At 42.3% G+C, this 25,265-nt stretch overlaps 1 protein-coding gene across 2 annotated transcripts in view; it reads left to right on the top strand.

Moving 5' to 3' along the window:
• Nucleotides 1-1,799: 1,799 nt before the first annotated feature.
• LOC144493507 (ras-related GTP-binding protein D-like) overlaps nucleotides 1,800-25,265 on the top strand; it is a 33,391-nt gene continuing 9,925 nt past the window's right edge. The window contains exons 1-5 of one of the 2 annotated variants that reach the window (XM_078212488.1): nucleotides 1,800-2,140; nucleotides 11,093-11,388; nucleotides 17,335-17,534; nucleotides 19,629-19,743; nucleotides 24,201-24,343. In XM_078212488.1, coding sequence (XP_078068614.1) covers nucleotides 1,999-2,140; nucleotides 11,093-11,388; nucleotides 17,335-17,534; nucleotides 19,629-19,743; nucleotides 24,201-24,343 — 896 coding nt within the window. In that variant the 5' untranslated portion in view covers nucleotides 1,800-1,998. The remainder of the gene's footprint in view (nucleotides 2,141-11,092; nucleotides 11,389-17,334; nucleotides 17,535-19,628; nucleotides 19,744-24,200; nucleotides 24,344-25,265) is intronic. The other variant, XM_078212487.1, reaches the window with a different exon arrangement.

Below are 25,265 nucleotides of genomic sequence, written 5' to 3'. Positions count from 1 at the left end.
TCTGACCAGTGCCTTATACAGCCTCAGAAGTACATCCCTGCTCTTGTATTCATGCTCTGTGTCTGTGTGGGTTTCCTGCTGTGGCACAATTTCTGTGGGAGTTCTTTGGAGAAACATCTTTGGTCCAACCATCTTCAGCCGCTTCTATCACCTTTCCTCCAATATTATATTCACACCAAGTATCAGTTAATAAGCACTTCAAACACCAAACATTTCCCTATCACCATTGAGAAAGTTGTACAACCTAAACAAGAACTCAGTTAATAAGCACTTCAAACACCAAACATTTCCCTATCACCATTGAGAAAGTTGTACAACCTAAACAAGAACTGCAGCAACTTGAGAAGACCCACCGTCACCTTCCCATAGCAGCAAGGTAACAACTTCTTTTCATATAGCCCCTTTAATGTAATAAAACATCTCAAGGTGCTTTACAAGAACATTATTAAACAAAATATGGCAATGAGCCACATAAAGAGATATTGGGTGGAGTTTTCTGGCTGTTCATGCCAGTGGGATTTTCTGGTCCCGCTGCAGTAAGGAGTCTAACAACACCAGGTTAAAGTCCAACAGGTTTATTTGGTAGCAAACGCCACTAGCTTTCAGAGCGCTAGTTACAGAATACTGATTAGAATGCGAATCTCTACAGCCAACCAGGTCTTAAAGATACAGACAATGTGAGTGGAGGGAGCACTGATTTTGTGTCTCTGTGCCCTGTTTGAGAGTAGATTTCCACTCCATCTGACGAAGGAGCAGTGCTCCGAAAGCTAGTGGCGTTTGCTACCAAATAAACCTGTTGGACTTTAACCTGGTGTTGTTAGACTCCTTACTGTGTTTACCCCAGTCCAACGCCGGCATTTCCACATCACCGCTGCAGTGAACAGAGTTTTGGCTGAGCGCCAAATTCTCCTCTCTCACTTGCAGTGGCGACAGTGCATGAATGGCCAGAAAGTCCCATCCAATGACCAAAAGCAGCCAAAAAGGAGTGTTTTATGAAGCGTCTTAAAGGAAAAACGTGAGGTGGGGAGATGGCACAGTGGTTAGCACTGCTGCCTCACAGCGCCAGGGACCTGGCTTTGATTCCCAGCTTGGGTTACAGTCTGTGCAGAGTCTGCCCGTTCTCCAAAGTTTACCTTTGTCACAGTCACACAGGATTGTGACTTTGATAAGAGCTATTTTTGGTCCTGTGACAGGGATGGAAACCTAGTTGGATTGATTTAAACACGGAGTTCCGGGAAAGACGGGAACGGGATTGGGAGGTGACAACACATTCAAGGGGTGGAATTTTCCCGTCCCATCCGCCAGGGGAATCATAGCAGGCGGAACATGGATCATGTAGGATTTTCTGGTCTTGGAGCGAGCGTGGCTGGAAAATTCCGCTCAAGGACTTTGGAGAGGAAGGGGAGGTTGGAGATGGGCCAGTAATTTGCAGGGGGTGGGGTGGGGTGGGGAGGGGGAGCGGTCAGTTATTTTGAGAAGGGCTAAGCAGTTGTAAAGGGGAGGGGACAACAACTAAAGAGAAATAATTGTTTACCTTATGGGCTAACGACTGAAAAGAGAAACATTTATATTGTATATTTAATACAGAAAAACATCCAGACGTGCTGCATACAACTTTGCCAGCGTCACCCACATCCAGAGCAAAATGTTTTTTAAAAAAAACAATTTCATTGCAGCCCAGAGAAACAGCAGATTACAGTCAGTAATACTTCACAGAAAAGTTTATTAAAATGTGACACAACTGTTTTATCCTGCAGTTGCACAGTTTGGTCGAAAGATACAATGATTCACAAATGATTGAAACTCAGTGGGTGAGTGTGGGCCACTGCTGCCTCCACTTGGTTCCCTGTTAGAAAGACATTCTCTGTCTCATGGTTCTGACACCGGATGTTTTGTGGGGAGGTGAAAGTTCGTCAATGGTTTCTCACTATCAGGTGACAGTGAAGAAGAGTAAAGTCGCCTGGCTGACCAAGGCTGGCCTGGGAAAGCTGCTGTAGAATGAGCAAGCTGGCGGCGGAGGAATGCGGGGAGGAAGAGGACAGCGAGTGCGGCTCTATCGGGCTGGAGTTCGCTTACGGAGGAGAAGCTGACTGTGACATTGTGGACGGAGACCCCGACAACCCAGCAACAGCCGATGAGGGTATGTCCAATCCCACCAGCAAGCCGACTGATCACTCGCTGCTTATCTAGCAGCGAGTCCAGCCAATACACCCACTGCCACTGTCATAACTAACTGGATCAATACATTCAATATCGAACCTAGACTACACTCCAATTAGCCTTGATGTTTTTGAACATAATGCATGCTTATTTTTCAGTTTATTTATTAGTATCACAAGTAGGCTTACATTTTTAAAGTTTATTTATTAGTGTCACAAGTAGGCTTACATTAACACTGCAATGAAGTTACTGTGAAAATCCCCTAGTTGTCACACTCCGGTGTCTGTTCAGGTACACTGAGGGAGAATTTAGCATAGCCAATGCACCTAACCAGCACGTCTTTCGGACTGTGGGAGGAAACCCATGCAGACACAGGGAGAATGTGCAAACTCCACACAGACAGTGACCCAAGCTGGAAATCGAACCCGGGTCCCTGGCACTGTGAGGCAACAATGCTAAAAACCGTGCCACCATGCTGCCCCCGTGCGAGAACTTTCTTGCAACCCTCTGGATCCTTCTTCCCTAAATGATAATTCTTCATCAATAAATGTGGGCAGACTGTTTGACAATGGAGGGAAGCATATCGTCTGTGAATGTCCCCGGGTGCTTCTCAGCAGGGCAGTGTCCTGGGACGGGAACTTGTCTCAATTTTCTCAACCCTGTCATGAAACATAAAGTCCAGTTTATTTTATTTACTCTTTGGAATGTGGATGTTGCTGACAAATGATCAGCATTTATTGCCCATCCCTAACTGCCCTTGGGAAAGTGATGGCAGGGAGGTGCCTTCTCAAAGCACTGCTGCAGGTGCACTCCCAGTGCTGTTATGGAATTGTCTTCCCAAAGTGAGGTTAATTGACCTGCACAGACTAGGGACCGAGCTTATTTGCTTTGGTTGCTTCAGATGTTCTGTGATCAAATGCACTGAGGTTTGGAGTTGTGCAGTTCAGGGATGTACAACATTTGACCCTTGGTCAGTGCTAAGTCCTGATCTAAGCTGGGGTGATGATGGAGAAATACAATAACATGGCTAGGTAATTGGCTTTTGACTCAATTTTCATCATTGTAAGATGGCCACAACCTTTTTTGTGTGCACAAAACAGGGGTGACCAGCTCAGGGAGCCAAAGAAAATCTGGTTATGTGTTCCAGTGATTAACTGCACCGCCCCCCTCCATCCCCCATAGGAAATAACAACATAGAGAGGAGAAATCAAAAAATTAGTCACAGTTTCTTCCATCTCACCTTTTCTACAATGTGTAGGTGCAAATGTTGGATGAGCAAAACAACAACAACTTTAATTTATATAGCACCTTTAACATTGTAAAGAGACCCAAGGCACTTCACAGGAGCATTACCAAATAGCATTTGACTGAGTTATGCAAGAAGATAGGTAGATTTGAAGAAACATCTTGGGGGAGAGTATGCTCTGGTTTAGACCCTAAGCAGCTGAAGGGACGGCTGCCACCAGTGGAGTGATAAAATTCAGAGGATGTGCAAGTGGCTAAAATTGGAGGATTGTAGGGCTGGACGATCCCTTTTATAGAGACAGGGAGGGGCAAGCATAGTGGGATTGAAATCAAGGTGACAATTTTAAAATCGAGACATCGCAGAACCAGGAACTAATGTAGGTCAGCGAGAGCAGAGCGATGGGTGAACAGTCAGGACTTGTAAGTTAGGATGTGGGGAGCAGAGTTTTGGCTGATCTCAAGTTAATGGAGGGGACAAGATGAGAGGCAGCTACAAAAGCATTGGAATAGTTAACCTGATTAAGACTTTAGTTAAATGATCAGCTGATATTCTTAGCATTATACCAAAAGAATGGGTGCCTTGTACTGGAAGACACAGCCTTCAAGAGAGCCAGATAGGAAAAATAAAAGATGAACTTAAGTGAGGTGCAAAAATGATAGTGTCATTATAAATCAGGCACTTTAATTATCCTACTACAATAGCCCAGAGGGCAGAGAGAGGCAAGAGTTTCAGGAGAACTTTCTTGCACAGTATGGTTCTGGCCCAATGAAGAAGGAAGCATTACTGGAACCGAATCAGAAAATGTTGGAAATACTCAGCACGTCTGGTAACATCTATGAATGGAGAATCAGTGAATGACTTTTCATCAGAACTAGGAAAGTTAAAAATGTTAAGCAAGTGGGAAGGACAACAAAAGGGAAGGTTTCTGATAGGGTGAAGAACAAGTTAATTGACAAAAGGTTTCATGGTGCAAGGCCAAAGGGAGTAGTAATGGGACAAGTGAAAAAACATAACGTGTATAGAAGAGGTTTGAATGGCAGCATCCTGATTAGCTGCCCTCCAAATTCAAAGTAAATGAAATGAGAGAAACCAAATCAAAATGGAAGCAGCAATAATGGTCTAAAATTGTTAAACTCAACATTGCCACCAGAAGGTGCCCAGTCAAGAGTGCAGTTCTTCGAGCTTGTGTTGCGCTTCATTGGAACAGCAGGCCAAGGACAGAAAAGGTCAGAGTGGGAGCAATGTGGAGAATTAAAATGACAGGCAACAGAGCTCAGGGTCACATTTGTGAACTGAATGTTCCATAAAGCATTCATCTAGTCTGTGTTGGGTTTTTGCTGTGTAGAAAAGATTGCATCATGAGCAGCTCATACAGTATACCAAACTGAATGATGTACAAGCAAATCACTTGGAAGGAGCGTTTGGAGCCTTGGACAAAGAGGGGGGAAGAAGTGGGGCACATGTTGCATCTCTTGCACTTGCATGGAAAGGTGCCAAAAAAAAGGAAGAGTGCGTTAGGGTGACTGAGGAGTGAACCAGAGTATCGTGGAGGGAACAGTCACTTAGGAAGCTGGCAGGAAGGGGACGATGAGTTTTTGGTGGCTGCACAGTGGAAATGGCAGAGGATGAGCCATTGATTAGGGAAGCAGGTGAGGTCGAAGGGGAGGATGATGGGAACCCTGTTGTGGTTCTGAGGGGGAGAGGGAGGGGAAGGGGTGAAAGCAGAGGTACATGAAATAGAATGGACACATTCAAAGGTCCTGTCAATCATGGGGTCAGAGCATGTTGTGTATGTGGTCTCTGTCTCTTTAATATAGTACAGCAGAAGTGAGTCACCTGACTTAAGGGACCGATGGAGGCAGAATGAGTGATCACACCAGAGGCTGAAGTCCTCTTGGGCAGAATCATCTAGAAGCTATGAAGTAAGCACGTAAGGAATGGAGCACTGCTCCAGGGCTGCAACCCTCCTGTACCTAAGTTTCACTTATCAATCATAGAATTCCTACAGTGCAGAAGGAGGCCATTCGGCCCATCAAGTCTGTACTGACCCCAATCCCACCCAGACCCTATTCCCGTAACCCCACACATTTACCCTGCTAATTCCCCTGACACTAGGGTCAATTTAGCCTGGCCAATCAACCTAAACTGCACGTCTTTCGGACTGTGGGAGGAAACCCACACAGACACAGGGAGAACGTGCAAACTCCACATAGACAGTGACCGAGGCCGGAATTGAACCTGGATCCCTGGTGCTGTGAGGTAGCAGTGCTAACCACTGTGCCACCGTGCCATCAATAAATACCCTTTGTTCCTAACAAAGTCTGAAATCTCTTCACGATGCCATAAACAGCCATAAAGCGAATCTTCATTTGAGGCAAAAGGAAGAATATCGGATGCGCTGGTATGGAAGTTTGCCTCATCTGAACAGATAGAGATACTGGTAGAATGAAATAGAGTCCTTACAGAAAGTGGGGTGTGAGGAAATCTAGTCATGGTGGCTGTGGGAGACGGTGGGCATCTGGTGACAATGATTAGTCTGTCCCCAGGAATGAAGACCATGAGAAGGCCAGGAAAAGTCTGAGATAAACCATGAAAATAAAAAGGGTAGAAATTGGAGGTAAAGACAATAAAGTTTTTCAGTTTTGAAATAATAATCTGGGATAAATTTAAAAGTCACTTGGGCAAATGTGAATTAGAATGAGATGTTAAATCTATTAATGCAAAAGCAAAAAGTTCATTATTAGTTGTCTAAGGTACATTTTAAAGCTAATCTGGGCTGTAGGATCTTGTAGACCAAAAGTAATTAACCACAATTTATTTTACATACAGACAGGACAAAAATAATGCTGACTGAATTGGCAAACAGATCAGGTGCTGTGTATATCGGAGTAATGACTTAATCAAGAGAAAATGCACAGGGAAGTGTGAAATAATACGTTTTGGTACGAAGAATGAGATCATAAAACGTAGGAGCAGAAGTAGACCATTCAATGAGATCATGATTAATCTGATATAATCCTGAACTCCACTTTCCTGCCTTATCCCCACAACCTTGATTAAAAATCTGTCTATCTCAGCGTTGAATATAGTTAATGACCCAGCCTCTACAGCCCTCTACGGTAAAGAATGCCACAGATTCACTACTCTCTGAGAAGAAATTCCTCCCCATCTGTTTCAAATGGTCCTAAACTCTCTCACAAGGGAACCAATGAGGAGAAGCAATATAGAGTAAAGGATTCAATTCCAAAACGGGTAAAGGAGCAGAGGGACATAGCGGGTATGTGTGCACAAATTGTTCAAGATGGCAGGGCAAGTTAAGAAAGTGGTTAACATAGCACATGGAATTCTAGGCTTTATAAAGAGGAGCAAGGAGTATAGAAGCGAGAAAGTTATGGTGATTCCTCATAAAGCACTGGTTTGGCCTCAACTAGAATATTGTACCCAGTCTGGATATTATACTTTTTGGGAAGATTGTGAAGGTGTTGGAGAGGATGCACGAAAGATTTGCAAGAATGATTATAGGGATGAGGGACTTCAGTTACATGGATAGATTAGAGAGAGTGTTTCTCCTTAAAGAGAAGATTGTTACAATCCATCCCTGTAGAGATTGGTAACATTTAAATAAAGTTTCCCAAAGGATCCAATGGAAGAAACCGATGGACAAGATCTCACGTTTTAAAACTTTTATTGTAACAATTGGACCTAAATCAACATAATTCAAACACTGGTTAACAGGCAAATGATACTATGGCTGGAACTTCTACCACCTCGCCCGCCATGGAATCGGAGCGGGCGAGGGTCCAACAAAGGAAATCTTCATTGACCTTGGGCAGGAATTTCTGGTCTCGCCCGAGTGAGGCCATAAAATCCCGCCCTACAAATGGAAAGGTAAATTTCACCGTAAATCGATGCCACAAAAGCTACTGACACATCAGGGCAGTCTCAAAGTTTCTCTCAGTTCTCCAACAGAGTTTCACCACACTTCGCCATGCTGGGTTAAATCCTCCAAGGGCCTTTGCCAATGCCTCCACTCCGTCTGAGATTTCTGGAAACAGTTATCACCAGCAAGGTACACTTTAATGTACCCTCTCTCCCTCTGGTCTTCTCAGTCCTGGCAGCAGGGATTCTCAGAGATGTCTTTATCTAACCCCTTGAATAAACCCCCTTAAATAGTCAGGGTCTGTATCTTTCCATCGCCTTTTCTACTGAATAGTAAAGATCTTTTCCTGGGAGAGTTTTACTTTCTCCATCACCACAAGGTTTTTCTGTGAGTCTCTTTGTTTTCTGCCTAGCTGTAACTTGAAACCCAGATTAGTTGTCCGTTAGTCTTTAGCCAAGTCTCATTTCCTTAGCAACATAGATTACATAAGCATTTCTCAGAACTCGAATGACAACACTTCCAGGAACCATTTTAACTTCATCTCCCAGAATTTAGTTTCTTTATGGTTTTAATGAGACCTTCACAAAGTGCAAGGATCACCGCACCTTCCACTGTGAGAGATAATGACCTTATATTTACAAAACCCTTATATTTTCAGGATGCTGCAGATTTTCAACATTGTGAACATTTTAACAATTATCTTATCACACATTGGACAGGTAAAATATTTTGACCCTTTTATCACATATCACCATTAAACATCTTGTATTTGAAATATCGTAGGGCTTACCCAATACCAAAACCAACTGAATGTGACAGTCAGGTTTTAAGATAACACTTGCATGAGTTCTTAGACTCGCTTATTTTCTTACTGGTTGATCAACTTTCTTCCAACTTTCTGAACAGATCTCCCTTCTTATTGCGCAAAACCTCTGTGGCTTTTCAATATCCTTATCTTCCATGTTGTACTAGTTTTATATATCTCATGCTGTTTCTTAAAATCTGCGTAGGAAGGTATCTGGACCCTGGGATAACATTGCAAGGGGTTCAAAGGTTTTACAATTTGTTTGGTCTGGTCAAATTTGTCATGAACTACATTGCCAATTGTTGGCAATCTCTCTTGTTACTGGGTATAGGCTGTGATGGACTGGAACTCGAGAAGAAATTCTGTGCCATCACTTTTCTATTCTCTGGATTCAGCAATTTGCACTGTTTCTCTTCAAAGGTTGATGCCGGACTATCATCAGGGCTTTATTTGGTGCTAGTCAAAGAACTTGCATTTTTTAAACCAGGCTGTGAACCAGGGGGTTAACTCCTGACCTCCATTTTCCTCCCTATCTACCCATTTTCTAATGTTCGAGACTATGAAAAACGCTTCAGCCAGCCAAACATGGGCGGCACGGTGGTTAGCACTGCTGTTTCACACTGCCAGGGACCCGGATTCGATTCCCGGCTTGGGTCACTGTCTTTGCGGAGTTTGCACGTTCTCCCCATGTCTGCATGGGTTTCCTCTGGGTGCTCCGGTTTCCTCCCACAATCCAAAAGATGTGCTGGTTAGGTGACTTGGCCATGCTAAGTTCTCCCTCAGTGTACCCGAACAGGCGCCGGAGTATGGTGACTAGGGGATTTTCACAGTAACTTCATTGCAGTGTTAATGTAAGCCTACTTGTGACTAATAAATAAATGTACTTATTTTGGTCGCTTCCACTGTGCTATAATGCAGACTCGATGGGTCAAATGGCCTCCTTCTGCGCTGTAGGGATTCTATGGAGAGACGATTTAATGGAAGTGTTTAACATCATGATGGGTTTGGACTGAGTAGATAGAGAGAAACCTGTTTCCATTGGCAGAAGGGTCGAGACCCAGAGGACATTGATTTGAGGTAAATTGCAAAAGAATCAAAGGTCACATGAAAGAAAGTTTTTATAAAACATTATGGTTAGTATTTGCAATGAACTGCTTGGAAATTTGGTGGAGACAGATAATTGGATATTAAATTGATGGGAAAAATGCAGGTCCAAATGGAGAAGGAAAGGGATTTGGGACTAGCTGAGTGGCTCTGCCAGAGATAGGGACATGATGGGTCAAATGGCATCCTTCAGTACTGTAGCTATTATATGATAAATACTCTCTGCTCTGACTGATACTGCCAGCATCAACATAGTCCATGTCATAACAGATTCTTCTTACAAACCTCCAATTTCTAACCAAAAATGTGTCTGGTCCCAACCAAACTTCTGTTGTAACCAGTAGAAGAGCTAAAACCTTTAAGACAAGACTGTAATCATTGTCACTTAGTCAACACTTGGTCAACTGGGCTTGTTTCCAACAATAGTTTGATTGTGAGCTGAGAGAATATTTTCACTACCTTTCGGTCTTTAAGAGAGAGTCAATTGTATATTGATTGTGTTGAGATATATGTAGGTGGTGGGCATGAACTGAGTTAAGAGGTACATGCTCCATAATGTGCAATTCTGTAAATAAATAAAGTAAAAAAAAAGTTTATTTATTAGTCACAAGTAAGGCTTACGTTAACACTGCAATGAAGTTACTGTGAAATTCCCCCAGTCGCCACAGTCCGGCGCCTGTTCGGGTCAATGCATCTAACCAGCATGTCTTTCAGAATGTGGGAGGAAACCGGAGCACCCGGAGGAAACCCACGCAGACACGTGGAGAACATGCAAACTCCACACAGACAGTGACCCAAGCCAGGAATCGAACCCGGGTACCTGACGCTGTGAAGCAGCAGTGCTAACCACTGTGCTACCGTGCCACCCGTAAATTTGTAAATGCTTGCAAATGTGATACAGACTGGCTCCAGTTCTATCTTTCACTAACTAGCTTTTTGGATTATAACACACTGTCAACACAGCAAATAAACATTTTAAATACTGAGCACAGCATTTTGATCAGAAGTAACTTGCATGCAACAGGTCTGTGTTCTTATTTCAATGAGTTGCTAAAAGTGAGGAAATAGTAAATTCAAGAAACATGGGGCTGAATTATACGAGGCACCAGATTCCTCCTCCAGCTGCAACTGAAAACTGGCAAAAAAGGAGCATGAAATCCAGCCCATAGATTTATTTTGAAGAGCCCATCTTAAGAATTGTATTGTGATACACATCGCTGTTTATGTTAGAAATAAACAACAATTTCAGGAAAGGTCTCTGGATTGAAATTATAATAGTTGTCTTAAATTGGTCACTAATAGGCTGGAGGCGGGATTTCCACCCCTCAGGAACAGAAGTCCCACCTCAGAGTTGCCAGCTGATTAAAAGCCTGCAGCTGTGCGGAACTTAAGGACAGAGACATACGGCACTGGATCAGGATTTGAGTGTAATTGTTTGGGAGCCTAGCTGGATGCCAAGTTGACCAGTCTGACAAGGGTTGGGGGCACTAGTAAAGGAGGGAACAATCACCCTGCCAAGCACCAATTAAGGGAAAATACTGCGGATGCTGGAATCTGAAACAAAAATAGAAAATGCTGGAGAAACTCAGCAAGTCTGACAGCATCTGTGGAGAGAGAATAGAGCCAATGTTTCGATGACCCTTCATCAGACCTCATAGATATGGGGTTGTTTGCCCTGCTCGCAGAGGTCCCATATCCCCGGGGAGGGTGCTGTGTTGTTTGGGTTTTTGAACCACTGTAAATTTCAGTGCAAAAGCCCACAGGCAAGGTCTAAGTGTAATGAATGCGTTGCTTCTTGCAGAATGGAGTGCGTATTCAATTGTTTCCCCATCCCAGGGCTGAAAGGTCCCTTTGTTTAGTTTTTCAAAACAGTTTTTCTTTTAATTTTTCCTTTCAGTTATGCACTTCAGTGATGACTACTGGACAGAGGTCAAACCCAGGATCCTGCTAATGGGACTGAGAAGAAGTGGAAAATCTTCAATCCAGAAAGTGGTCTTCCACAAAATGTCACCTAACGAGACGCTCTTCCTAGAAAGCACCAACAAAATCTGTCGGGATGATATCGCCAACAGCTCTTTTGTTAATTTTCAGATCTGGGATTTTCCCGGGCAGATTGATTTTTTTGACCCAACCTTTGACTATGAGATGATCTTCAGAGGGACCGGGGCCTTGATATTTGTGGTTGACTCACAGGTAATGTACTCTAAACTTCAGATTTAGATGCTAAAAACTATTACTTTCTATCTAACATCTTAAATATCGTACGGAGGAATATTTCAGTCGACATCAAACATGGAAGATTTCTCCCAGTTTGTAAATGAAATTAAATTCTTGCGACAGCTGACACGGTAAGCTCTGATAGGGTAAAACCCAATACAAGCACACAGTGAATGCCTTTGCTTCAGAAGGTTTCATTGTTCTGCATTCATGCTGCTGTGAAGTCGTCTGACAGACAATTACTAAAATAAATAAAATTTACTAAAAATGCAAGGAACTGTTCTATGTCATTTGGTGACATACGTTGGGGAGGCAATGGCCTCGTGGTATTATTGCTCGACTGTTAATCCAGAAAACTCAGCTAATATTCTGGGGACCTGAGTTTGAATTCCACCATGGCAGTTGGTGGAATTTGAATTAACTTTGAATTAAGAATCTACTGATGACCAAGAAACCATTGTCAATTGTTACATTGATTGTCAAGTTCATTAAATGATGTGAAGAGTTGAGTCACTGAGAATTTCCAGAATTTTCTGATTTCACTTCACCTTTCCAATGTGGGGTGGCTGGGGAGGCACTTGTCCCTGAGCTATTAGAATAGATTTAACATCCTTTACATCACTTGGACAGAAAACCACAGCCCTTGACATTTTCCCCTCTCCCATTGGCCAATCCATCTTTCTAACTTCTCCCTTCCTCGCACTAATTGGACACAGACTGGTGTTGAGGGGGTTGGTCCCCCTACAGTTTGTTTTTCAAACTGGAGGCCTGTGACCAGCGGTGTGCCTCAGGGATCAGTGCTGGGTCCACTGTTATTTGTCATTTATATTAATGATTTGGATGAGAATATAGGGGGCATGGTTAGTAAGTTTGCAGATGACACTAAGATTGGTGACACAGTGGACAGTGAAGAAAGTTATCTCCAATTGCAACGGGGTCTTGATCAATTGGGCCAGTGGGCTGACAAATGGCAGATGGAGTTTAATTTAGACAAATGCGAGGTGATGCATTTTGGTAGATTGAACGAGGGCAGGACTTACTCAGTTAATGGTAGGGTGTTGGGGAGAGTTACAGAACAAAGAGATCTAGGGGTACATGTTCATAACTCCTTGAAAGTGGAGTCACAGGTGGACAGAGTGGTGAGGAAGGCATTTGGCATGCTTGGTTTCATTGGTCAGAACATTGAATACAGGAGTTGGGACGTCTTGTTGAAGTTGTACAAGACATTGGTAAGGCCACACTAGGAAAACTGTGTGCAGTTCTGGTCACCCTATTATAGAAAGGATATTATTAAACTAGAAAGAATGCAGAAAAGATTTACTAGGATGCTACTGGGACTTGATGGATTGAGTTATAAGGAGAGGCTGGATGGACTGGGACTTTTTTCTATGGAGCGTAGGAGGTTGAGGGATGATCTTGTAGAGGTCTATAAAATAATGAGGGGCACAGATCAGCTAAATAGTCAATATCTTTTCCCAAAGGTAGGGGAGTCTAAAACTAGAGGGCATAGGTTTAAGGTGAGAGGGGAGAGCTACAAAAATGTCCAGAGGGGCAATTTGTTTTACACACCGTGTGGTGTGTGTCTGGAACAAGCTGCCAGAGGTAGTAGTAGAGGCGGGTACAATTTTGTCTTTTAAAAAGTATTTAGATAGTTACATGGGTACGATGGGTATAGAGGGACATGGGCCAAATGCGGGCAATTGAGATTAGTTTAGGGGTTTAAAAAAAAGGGCGGCATGGACAAGTTGTGCCGAAGGACCTGGTTCCATGCTGTAATCCCCTATGACTCTATAATTGTTGGAAAAATCCACCTGGTTCAGTAATGTCCTTTTAGGGAAGGAAATCTGCCGTCCTTATCTGGTCTGGCCTACATGTGACTCTAGAGTCACAGCAATGTGGTTGACTCTCAATTGCCCTCCAAGGGCTATTGGGGATGGGCAATAAATGCAACAGCCATGTTCCATGAATTGTCGCGAATTTAAAGGATTTGCTTTACTTAATTCAAAGCTACATCATAGTTTGTTGAAGTTCGGTCATTTTTAACACTGCTGTTGCTTTTATTATTCCTGCTTTAAATCACGTGTATTTTTCAGTAATGTGCCTCAATTGCATACAAAATTGGGTACAAACTTTGATAGTGTAGTCAGAAATAGTCTTTTCACCTCTGGGACATGGTTTTGAATGCATCCAGGACTGACGAGATCAAAATCTTCCTTTCTTTAGCCTGTAAGGGTTCCAGCTGAAGTGGGTTTGTACAGTCCATTGCACAAAATGGCATTAAGATAGCAGCACACTTGGAAAGGCCCTAAGATATTTGTTATAAGAAATGGGGCAGAAACAAGTAATTCTGCGCTTTTTAAACTTCAAAGGAAATTGAACAGGCAAATTAAGGAAACAAACATGCAGGACTATGGGGATAGAGCTGGGGAATGGAACTGACTAGGTAATAGAGAGCTGGCATGGACTCGATGGTCAAATGGCCTCCTTACATGCCATAATGACTCTATGGATGGGATTTTACTGCCTCGCTCATTTAGAAACTGTAAAATCCCACCCGAGGTCAATGGATCTTCCCACTGTCCACCCCTTGCTCAGCCTGATGCCCGTGGCAGGTGGAGCAGTAAAATTCCTGCCGATGACTTCTGACATATTAAAATAGTGTATTATCTGGCATAGGAAAACATCCAAGCACTGGACGCTGCTCAGAGAAGGGAACAAGCTAAGCCATAATGTCAGAGGACAGAGTTATGAGGGAAGGTTAGAAACAATACATCCTCTCATCTTTAAAAGGAAAGAAATCAGAGAGGACCTTATAGAGGTATGTACAATTAAGTGGAATTGGGAATATTGAGCACTATTCCAGGTTGAACCACAGCTGTGAAAGAAGGAATAAAAGGCAAGTTCAAGCCTGATTTCAGGGAGCATTTCTCTCTCTACAGAATGATGATTTGGAGTGGTTACCTGTGTGCAGGCAATTAGATGCCATGGTCAGAGAATCATTGGTATCAATGAAAAATGAGTTAGAATACACTCTCACACTCTTTGCAACTTCTTCCTTTAAATGTCAATTTTCAAAATCAATTTTTAAAGTTTGTTTACATTTCATTTAAATTATTAATATTGTATTTAAATATTTATATTTATAATATTTTAAAGTTTTTAAACTTAAATCAATTTTCTTCTTGCTCATTGGTTAAGTCTTTGAGTTTTATTTTTTCATAGTTCATTATTTGCTAATTTCATATTGTATAAAACCTTGCCCTTCCTGCGCAAAAATATTTTCTGCCCAATAACATCAGTTTAGAATAAACCAAACCTTTTGCAGCAAAAATAAAATTCTTTCTGACACAACCTCCATTACAATTCCTCACCCATTGCACTATACAAATCGAAGCTAAATGTTACCACATAATTAAGACATTCATTTGATTAAAAAATTGCAAACCAATCCATTCACTCCAGCATCCTCACCTCTCGCAAAATCAACAGCTTTGACTCCACATCCCTTGACCCAGTTGTCCAACTCACAGACAGAACCACACCTGCCCGCAATGCAGTATTCCAGGGACAAGGCCTCTGGATCACCACAACCAAATGCGTACAGATTCATCAAAGGAATGAGAGTGTGATAACTCTGTTTACGCCTCGATCCTTTTATCTATGGAAGTATTCCATTTAAAAAATCTGGAATTAAGAATCTACTGATGATCATGAAACCGTTGCCAATTGTCAGAAAAACCCATAAGACATAAGACATAGGAGCAGAATTAGGCCACTCAGCCCATCAAGTCTGCTCCGCCATTCAATCATGGCTGATATTTTTCTCATCCCTATTCTCCTGCCTTTTCCCCATAACCCCTGATCCCCTTATTAATCAAGAACCTATTTATCTCTGTCTTGAAGACACTCGATGACTTGGTCTCCACAGCCTTCTGTGGCAAAGAGTTCCACAGATTCACCACTCTCTGGCTGAAGAAATTACTCCTCATCTCAGTTTTAAAGAATCGTCCCTTTAGCCTGAGGTTGTGCCCTCTGGTTCTAGTTTTTCCTACTAGTGGAAACATCCTCTCCACATCCACTCCATCCAGACCTCGCAGGATCCTGTAAGTTTCAATAAGATCCCCCCTCATCCTTCTAAACTCCAATGAATATGGACCCAGAAACTCAACCGTTCCTCATACGACAACTTTTTTATTCCAGGGATCATTCTTGTGAACCTCCTCTGCACCCTTTCCAAGGCCAGCACATCCTTCCTTAGATACGGAGCCCATCTGGTTCACTAATGTCCTTTAGGGAAGGAAATCTGCTGTCCTGACCCAGTCTGGCCTACATGTGACCCTAGACCCACAGCAATGTGGTTGACTCTCAACTGCCCTCCAAGGGCACGTAGGGATGGGCAATAAATGCTGGCCAGCCAGCGACGCCCATGTCCCACGAATAAATAAAAAATCAGATTGTCACAATTTTCTCTTTAGCTTGTACTTTTTTTGTTGATTTTTTTGTGTGTTCAGCGATGTTTGCGATGATAGATGTCGAGCGTGAAGCACTTTCGTGTATCGGTAGGGAAGTAAACTGAGGACTTTCCTGGACTGAATGGGTCAGTTGTTCGTAACTATCAAGAAAGCTAGTGTGACTCTTCTAACAGAAGAAAAAACTCACTTTTATTTAACAGTACGCTATTTTACTTTAAATGTTATTGATTATTTTTTTTCTCTAATTTCAAAACATTAACGTTCAGATAAAACTATACAAGGGAACCAGATTGGCAATTAGCAAATGCATGCGTGTGGACATTGGACTTAAATAGAATTAAGAACTGGAGATGATTGGTTCCATCCCATCAGCAAACAGCAGGCCAGCACTAACTTCCCAGACTTGTGATTCACATGATTAATGGCCAATTGGACGAGATACTGGAGAAAACTTGGTGCCCATGAAGTTGTTCGCAAGCAAGGACACAATAATAGGGGCGGCACGGTAGCACAGTGGTTAGCACTGCTGCTTCACAGCTCCAGGGTCCCGGGTTCGATTCCCAGCTCGGGTCACTGTCTGTGTGGAGTTTGCACATTCTCCTCGTGTCTGCGTGGGTTTCCTCCGGGTGCTCCGGTTTCCTCCCACAGTCCAAAGATGTGCGGGTTAGGTTGATTGGCCAGGTTAAAAATTGCCCCTTAGAGTCCTGATGCGTAGGTTACAGGGACTAGCGGGTAAATATGTGGGGGTAGGGCCTGGGTGGGATTGTGGTCGGTGCAGACTCGATGGGCCGAATGGCCTCCTTCTGCACTGTAGGGTTTCTATTAAAAAAAATAGGAGGAAAGCGTGGCAAAAAATTGGTGGGAAAAGAAGAAAGAAAGAAAATATAATTGTTGGGAAGAATAATAGTGGAGAAGCATTCCTTTGAGGGACTAAAATGTTTGAACATTTTTATTCAACATTAGAACCGAATAGTCAGACAACTAAATTGGAGGATCTATTGACCATGCTTTAGCAATTAGTTATTTCAGAGATCTTCAGGAATTGCATTGTTTCAACTGTTAACTTACCCTCTCCACACCACCTTTTAATGCCCGTTAAATCATACAATTTCTACAAAAGAGGCCATTCAGCCCATCAAGTCTGGACCGACAAAAATCCCACCCAAGCTGCATCCCCGTAACTCTACACATTTACCCTGCTAATCCCTCTGACACGAAGGGGCAATCTAGCATGGCGAATCCACCAAACCTACACATCTTTGGACACTAAGGGGCAAGTTGGCATGGCCAATCCACCTAATATACACATCTAAGCTCGTCATCTTCTCCAAGGCCAGTTAAAACATTTAAAAACAACTCAAGTGAAAGGAACAAAATGACCCAGAATCTCAACTCGCATTAATCCCTAAGTACATATTATGAATTTTGTTTCTTGTTTCATGAAACCTAGGATGATTACATGGAGGCTTTGGCCAGACTGCATCTCACGGTTTCCAGGGCATATAAAGTAAACAAAGAGATCAATTTTGAAGTATTCATCCATAAAGTAGATGGTTTGTCTGATGATCACAAGATAGAAACACAAAGAGATATCCACCAACGAGCAAACGATGACCTTACAGATGCTGGCTTGGAAAAAATTCACCTCAGGTGAGAATCTCATGTAAATATATTTTCTGCTTTTGAATACTGAATGCCCTCTATAGCTACGATGCAACACATTTGTAACTCTTCATGCATCCGAGGTAAAAAAATGCAAATTAAACAAGGTCTAGGCCAATATTTATCCCTCAATCAACATTGCAAAACCACATTAACTGGTCATTTTTTGGTGGGAGCTTGCTGCACAAATTGCTGCTGCATTTCCTACATTACAACAGTGTTTTCAGAAATACTTCATTGACTTCCAAGTACATTAGCTTCCAGTACAGCTAAACATTGGCATCTACCCAACAATATGGAAAATTGCCTGGGTATGTCCTGTCCACAAACAGTATCTGGCTGATTATTACTCCATCAGTCTACTCTCGACCATTAGCAAAATGATCATAGAATTATACAGTGCAGAAGGAGGCCATTCGGCTCATCAAGCCGGCACTGACCACAATCCCACCCAGGCCCTATCCCCATAACCCCATGCATTTACCCTAGCTAGTCCCCCTAACGCTGAGGGGCAATTTAGCATGGCCAATCAACCTAATGGAAGATGTTGTTAACAGTGCTACCAAGTAGCACTTGCACATCAATAACCTGCTCACTGATGCTCAGTTTGGTTTCCGTCAGAGCCACTTGTCTCCTTACCTCATTACAGCTTTGGTCCAAAAATGGACAAAAGAGCTGAACTCGAGAGGTGAGATGAAAGTCACTGCTCTTGACATCAAGGCAACGTTTGACTGACTGTAGCACCAAGGAGCCCCAGCAAAACTGGAGTCAAGGGGAACATTCCCTATGGTTGGAATCATACCTATCACACAGGAAGATGGTAGTGGATGTTGAAGGTCCGTTATTTCAGTCCCAGGATATTGCTGCAGGAGTCCCTCAAAGTGGTGCAAGGTATGACAAACCATCTTTAGCTGCTTCATCAATGAACTTCCTGCCATCATAAAGTTAGAAATGGGAATGTTTGCTGATGATCACGCGGTATTCTGCAGCATTGTGATTCCTCAGATACAGAAGCGGTCCAATGCACCAAGATCGAGACAATATTCATGCCCAAACGTGCCAGGTAATGACCACCTCCAAAAACACAGAATCTAACTGGCTCCCCTTGATATTCAATGGCACTAGTATCACCAACTTCCTTGTTGTCAACATCCTGAGGGTTACCACTGACCAGAAACTAAACTGGAACAGCCAGATAAATATTGTGGCAACAGGAGCAGGTCAGAGACGAATAACTCACCTCCTGACTCACCAAAGCCTGTCCACCATCTATAAGGCACAGATCAGGAGTGTTATGGAACACTCTTCACTTGCCTGAATGAGTGCAGCTCCAACAGCACCCAAGAAGCTCAATACCATCCAGGACAAAGCAGTCCGTTTAATCGTAATCCCATTCACCAACAACCTGCTGCCGTCAGACTTTTGAATGGATCTACCTTGCATTTAGTTGATCTTTCTCTCCACCCTAAATATGACTGTAACACAACATTCTGCACTCTCTCCTTATCTTTATGAATGGTATGCTTTGTCTGTATAGTGCGCAAGAAACAATACTTTTCACTGTATACCAATACATGTGGCAATAATAAGTCAAATCAAATCAAAAAAATTAATTCCCTCCATCATTGGTATGTCGTGGCAACAGTGTGTACAATATACAAGATGCCACTCACCAAGGCTCATTTGACTGTACCTTCCACACCCGGGACCTCAACCACCTGGTAGGACAAGGGCAGCAGAAGCACGGGAGCACCACCACCTGCACATGCCCCTCCAAGCCACACACCATCCTGACTTGGAAGTATATCTCTGCCATTCCTTCAATGTCACTGGTTCAAAATCCCAGAACTCCCTCCCTAACAGCACTGTGGGTCTAACTACACCACCCGGACTCCAAGGATTCAAGAAGGTGGCTCACTACCACCTTCTCAAGGGCAATTAGGAATGGGCATCAAATTTAGGTTTCTAAATGATGCCCACACCCCATTACAGATTTAAAGAAAAAATGCAGCACTTCCTAATTTAGGTTGACTAAGAGATGACCAATAATTGTTCAATAAAAAGTTTTTTTTTCCCCTACAGTTTCTATTTGACAAGTATTTATGACCATTCAATATTTGAAGCATTTAGCAAGGTGGTGCAGAAACTGATTCCTCAACTTCCAACATTAGAGAATCTATTAAACATCTTCATCTCAGTAAGTTCTGTTTCTTAACTATTGCTGCTTGCCATGTTGAAATATTTTGGTGTATACTTAAAGGAATGCTCTCAGATAAGTTCCTGAAAATGTATCCTTTTGGTCATATTACTTGTATGACCTCTTGCGTTTGATTTTAAATTGTAAGCTACATAATTGTAGGTGAGCTGACTGAAGCTGGAAGCCACAAATTTGGAGATTATCCAATGAAACGTGAAGCTTCTTTACTCAATCTCAGCTCTCACCATCCTACTACCCCACTGAAAACAATTAACTCCCGAGGGAGGAATTGCAGAGAGCCAATAATAAACAAAGAATCATTTATGAATATTTCACTTCAGAGAGGTAGAACTTTCTTAGCTGGGGCATCCTTCTAGTGCTGAGTTTAAACATTTCTAAAGAAAGGAGCATTAGAAGTATGCAGCGGACAATCCTGTGGTACTGCTTATGGATAGTCTGGAGCCTGAAACACATCTATGGTGTTTAGCTAACCAGATCTGTCCCTTTTATGAACACTATTTTACTGAGTAATCTAAACCGATCAAGAGATCAATAGGCATTTATTTGCTATTTGGCAAGGATGCTTGTACATTGTAAAGTTCTTGTCAATTTCTTGCTGTAAGTCGGAAAAACACATGTTTATTCCCCTATAGTTTGACATCTTGAAATGTGATTTCTGGCCTATAATAAAATCGGGTATGAGCTTTAAGAGCTTGTTGGGACATTTATTTCTATAAATTTAGAAACACTGATAAATTATGTGCTGCAACTCAAGTACATTCTGTACCCACTACAATATTAAGGCACTTAATTCTAGCCCTTTCAATTGAAGTGTACTGGACCATTTTTTTTGTGGTACATTCCATGTAGTGTTATGGTATGTTTAATGTAGGCCTATCACCTTATAAGGAATACTTGGCTCCTAGAATGTATGTTGTAATGAATAACAAGTACAGAAGGTATTGTAAGTGCAAGACACGCTTGTTTTGGAAGAATTCAGGACAGAACAAATCATATCTGGTCATATATTCAGTTTATGACCATGAAACAAATGCTGCTTTACAGTAGCCATATCAGCACATGCATGGAGAGATACAAATATCGAGAGTTAGATTGAGGCAGGTAATTCGAGTTGGGAAATTTCCAGACGAGTTGTAGCCAAGTTTTTGGAGAGACAAATCTTTGCAGGTGAAACAAATTAGCCCCTCTCACTCACTGCCTGAGTTGACGAGCTGTATTAGGCAGAGTTTGTCTTGTTGGAGGTTGGTCCCCTGTTGGTTTTCAGACTGACTGGTTTCTGGCTGCTTCTTGGAGTAATAAGATTTGTTATCAGGAGTCAGTTTTGATCATGTGACCACTTGATCATTACCCTTATTTTCCACACAAATGATTACTACAGAGTGGGGCATGAATGGTAGCAGTTCACACCTGCTTGTGATAAATGGGTTTCCTCGCACTTTTTGTTAGGGTTTAAGCTTGTAAACACTGAATCTGGGGGGGTTATTGAATTTTGAGTTCTTGTATATACCCAGATGATGGGGCTGTATATTTCACAAATTATTTGATGTTTTGAGTGCTTTTTCAATTGTCCACCCACAGACATTTACATTTTAATGAATTTCCAGAAGCAGGTTCAGGCATGGGTTCATCCTTGTTGGTCCAGAAATCTCAAGGTCATCTGGCCTTTAGCAGCCATCTTTGTAGCACATTATACACTTTTTAAAAGAAAAGTTAATTTTAACAAGTCTATGTTGAATAATGTCCACATCTTGAAAGTTAGCAGTATGATGCATCTTTACTAGGTGTGACACCTCTTTTAGTGTTAAATGTTAAACCCTTTTAGTTCATAAGCCCATGAACAGGATCAGCCACATGAATACTATGGCTGCAAGCGCATGATAGAGGTTGGGAATTCTGTGGTGAATGACTCACCTCCTGTCTCCCCAAAGCCTGTCCAAATCTACAAGGCACAAGTTATGAATGTGATAGAATACTTTACTGGATGAGCGCAGCTCCAACAATACTCCAGAAGCTCAACATCATTCAAGACATAGGGCGGCACGGTAGCACAGTGGTTAGCACTGCTGCTTCACAGCTCCAGGGACCTGGGTTCGATTCCCGGCTTGGGTCACTGTCTGTGTGGAGTTTGCACATTCTCCTCGTGTCTGCGTGGGTTTCCTCCGGGTGCTCCGGTTGCCTCCCACAGTCCAAAGATGTGCGGGTTAGGTTGATTGGCTATGCTAAAATTGCCACTTAGTGTCCTGAGATGCATAGGTTAGAGGGATTAGCGGGTAAATGTGTAGAGATATGGGGGTAGGGCCTGGGTGGGATTGTGGTCGGTGCAGACTCGATGGGCCAGATGGCCTCTTTCTGCACTGTAGGGTTTCTATGATACAAAGCAGCCAGCTTGATTTGCATCCCAACCCCTGTTTGAGCCTCTCAGTTGCTATTCAGTAAAGGAGGCACAAATTCTGCTTCTTCATAAAAATATCTTTATTTATTTGATCCAACTCCACACACCATTCTCCACCAACAAAACAGTGCCATCTGTGGCCCCTTTATATATCAGTAAATCTATTGAATAATTGACATCAAATTAGGACTTAATTGGAAGGTCTGTTAACCCATTCCTAACAACCACCACCTTAAACTTTCACTCCCTCCAACAACAATCCAGAGTGGCAGCAGTATGTAGAATTGATAAGATGCTCTGCAGCATCTCATCAAGGCTTCCTTAACAGCACCTCCCAAACTTCTGACTTCTACCACTGAGAAGGCCAAGGGCAGCAGTTGCATGGGAACACCATCAACTCCAAATTACCCTCTGAAGCCACTCACCATCCTGACTTGGAACTGATATTGCCAGTCCTTCACTGTCACTGGATCAAAATCCTGGCACTCCCTTCCTTACGCACTGTGAGTGTACCTATATGACATTATTAGTGTGTAGTGGCTCAAGATGATGGCTCACCACCAACTTCTCAAGGTCAATTAGTTGTGGGCAATGAATGCTGACCAAGCCAGCAATACCCACCTCCATGAAAGAATATATTAACAAATAGATTGACAAGATACAAGAATGGGCTATTTTCAGTAGAAAATGTTCAGTAAAGACTGCACAGAAAATATTTAAAAGGTGTTAGAAATCTGAAATAAAAACATGAAATACTGGAAGTAATAGTTTGGTCAGCATCAGTAAGGAGTGATTCTAATTAAAAGACATACCCTGAAGCAGTACAAAGTACGAGTTAAAGGAAGTGACGTTCTACCAACCTAATTTTTCACTACAAAACTGTGAAGCAGAAGAATACAAACACGTGCACCTTGACTCCAACAATTTCATGCTTTTAACTATGCTTTTAGCAACAGTACAAAAAAATCAGGATGTTGCACCACCATTAAGGGTGCAGTAAAAAAACTAAAAATAATAACAGATGGTCAGGAACTAATTATTAAGTTGTCAGTGTGCCCTACTAATGTTGTGCTCCTGTTGTACACTCTTGGATGTATATTTTCTGAAGTACCTGGGATTGCACTAACATTTAAAACAGGCTTGTCCAGCAACTGACCACGGGTTGGGTTGTGGCCTTCGAAGCCAGTCATAGTCCCCAAGCCACTGTTCAAAATACCAGTCAGAGACAGGTATGTGAAGTTAAAGATCCTGCAAGGGGCTGCTCCTTCAATCATCGACCATTCCACTCCCGCATTTACTGCTGATAGGCTCACCAATGAAAACAGAGATTTTTGGGGGGATAGGGAAGAGAGGCTCCCAGGGCCTTGGAGGAAAGAGGCTGTGGGGTAAGGGGAGACTTTCAGGGTTATGGGGGATGGAGAGGCTGCAGGGCATATTGGGAAGAGAAAGTGTGGTGTCCACAGGGAGGAGAGACTGTGGGGGCTGGTGCTGAGACACTAGCTGCAAGTCCCGACAAAGAAATGCCATGGATCCCCAGGGTCACATGGAGGAAAAGGCTAGTGAGTGTATGAGTGAGTGCATGCATGAGAGAGTGAATGAGTGAACACGTAAGGTATGGTGAGAGAGAGCATGTATGTGTCCTGCTCACTAACAAATATTTACACCCATTACCACAGTGGGTGAGTGAGTGAGCACCCTGGGACTGGGAGAAAACTGGATGCACACACTTCTAGTATCTCGCAAGGGAATGGTCATCCTCATTAATTACTCTTTTTTTAAAAAAAATTATCAATTTATTGTTTTGGCATTGTTTAATTTTTTTCAGCAAGTTTTTTTCTTTTCCTCATACTCAACCTTTCTTTGCAATTCATGTGACATCCCAAATTTGCTCATCAGCTGCTTGAGTGAAGAGCAAAATGGAAATATGATCCCCCTACGCAAAAAGGTTGGACAAGCCTGATTTAAAACAAAACCCTTCACCATCAAAACTACATTTGATGTCTTTGCCTTTATTTTACATTTGACGGTATTCTGTTTATTGCAGAATTCAGGAATTGAAAAAGCCTTCCTCTTTGATGTAGTCAGCAAAATCTACATTGCAACAGACAGTATTCCAGTAGACATGCAGACTTATGAACTCTGCTGTGACATGATAGATGTTGTATTTGACATATCCTGCATATACGGGTTAGTACCTGACTCAACTTGTTACAGAGAGAAAGCAAAGAAAAAGGTGTAATTTACTACAGTGATTTTTCTGTTAATACTAGCAATGTCGATATTTGCTTTTTTTATTACTATTTCTATTTATTTATTTTCACCTGCCCTTTACATAGAAGATAGGTCATTTTCTCCAGACACTCTGCCAATACCACTGTATCAACAGTCCACAAAGTGACGTGTGAGAGAGCCCATGTGTGAGAGAGCCTCATCATTTTCCCATCTAAATTTTTAATTTGTTTTTCAGGCAGTGTTTCATTTTGGCAGGGCTGCTGAATTTAGAAATACAATTGGCATTAACCAACATCCTCTACCATGCTGTTCACCAGTACATTAATATGTCAGTGCATCAGCGCAAACCTTGTTGCTAAAGTCCAGCTCTGCTTGAGTTTCCAGCGTCGATACAATTTTCTTCCTCTTTCCTCCTCATCTCTAAATTCTAGTGTTAATTTAGAATGCCTAGTTTACTGATTCAGTCGATCGTGTTTCAATTTACATGGGCAAGCAGCAATGAGAATTTCTCACCATATTATTACGGTGTCAAGGCAACAATCAATCATTCTTCAATTCATAAAAACCAAAGCGAAAAGGACTGCAGTTGCTGGTAATCTGAAATAAGAGCAGAGAATGCAAGAACTCAGCCAATCAGGCAGTAACTATGGAGCGAGAAAGTTAACGTTTTGGGTCGATGACCTTTAGCAGAATTAAATTCAAAAATTTGTGTCTTATTTAGCTGTATCTAAAAATGCACATTTGTTTGCTTGAAGTCTTGTGTTCACATTCTGTACTAGGATTCTAGATTATTGTTCCATAGTTTCTGGACTTCTAGTCCCGAATGAGATTGGGTTTTTGTTTTCTTTTTAACCATAAGCAAAGTGTGAAATGCAAG

This window comes from Mustelus asterias, chromosome 5 (genome assembly GCF_964213995.1).
Source record: "Mustelus asterias chromosome 5, sMusAst1.hap1.1, whole genome shotgun sequence".
Lineage (NCBI taxonomy): Eukaryota > Metazoa > Chordata > Chondrichthyes > Carcharhiniformes > Triakidae > Mustelus > Mustelus asterias.
This window is presented reverse-complemented; position numbering and strand designations above follow the sequence as displayed.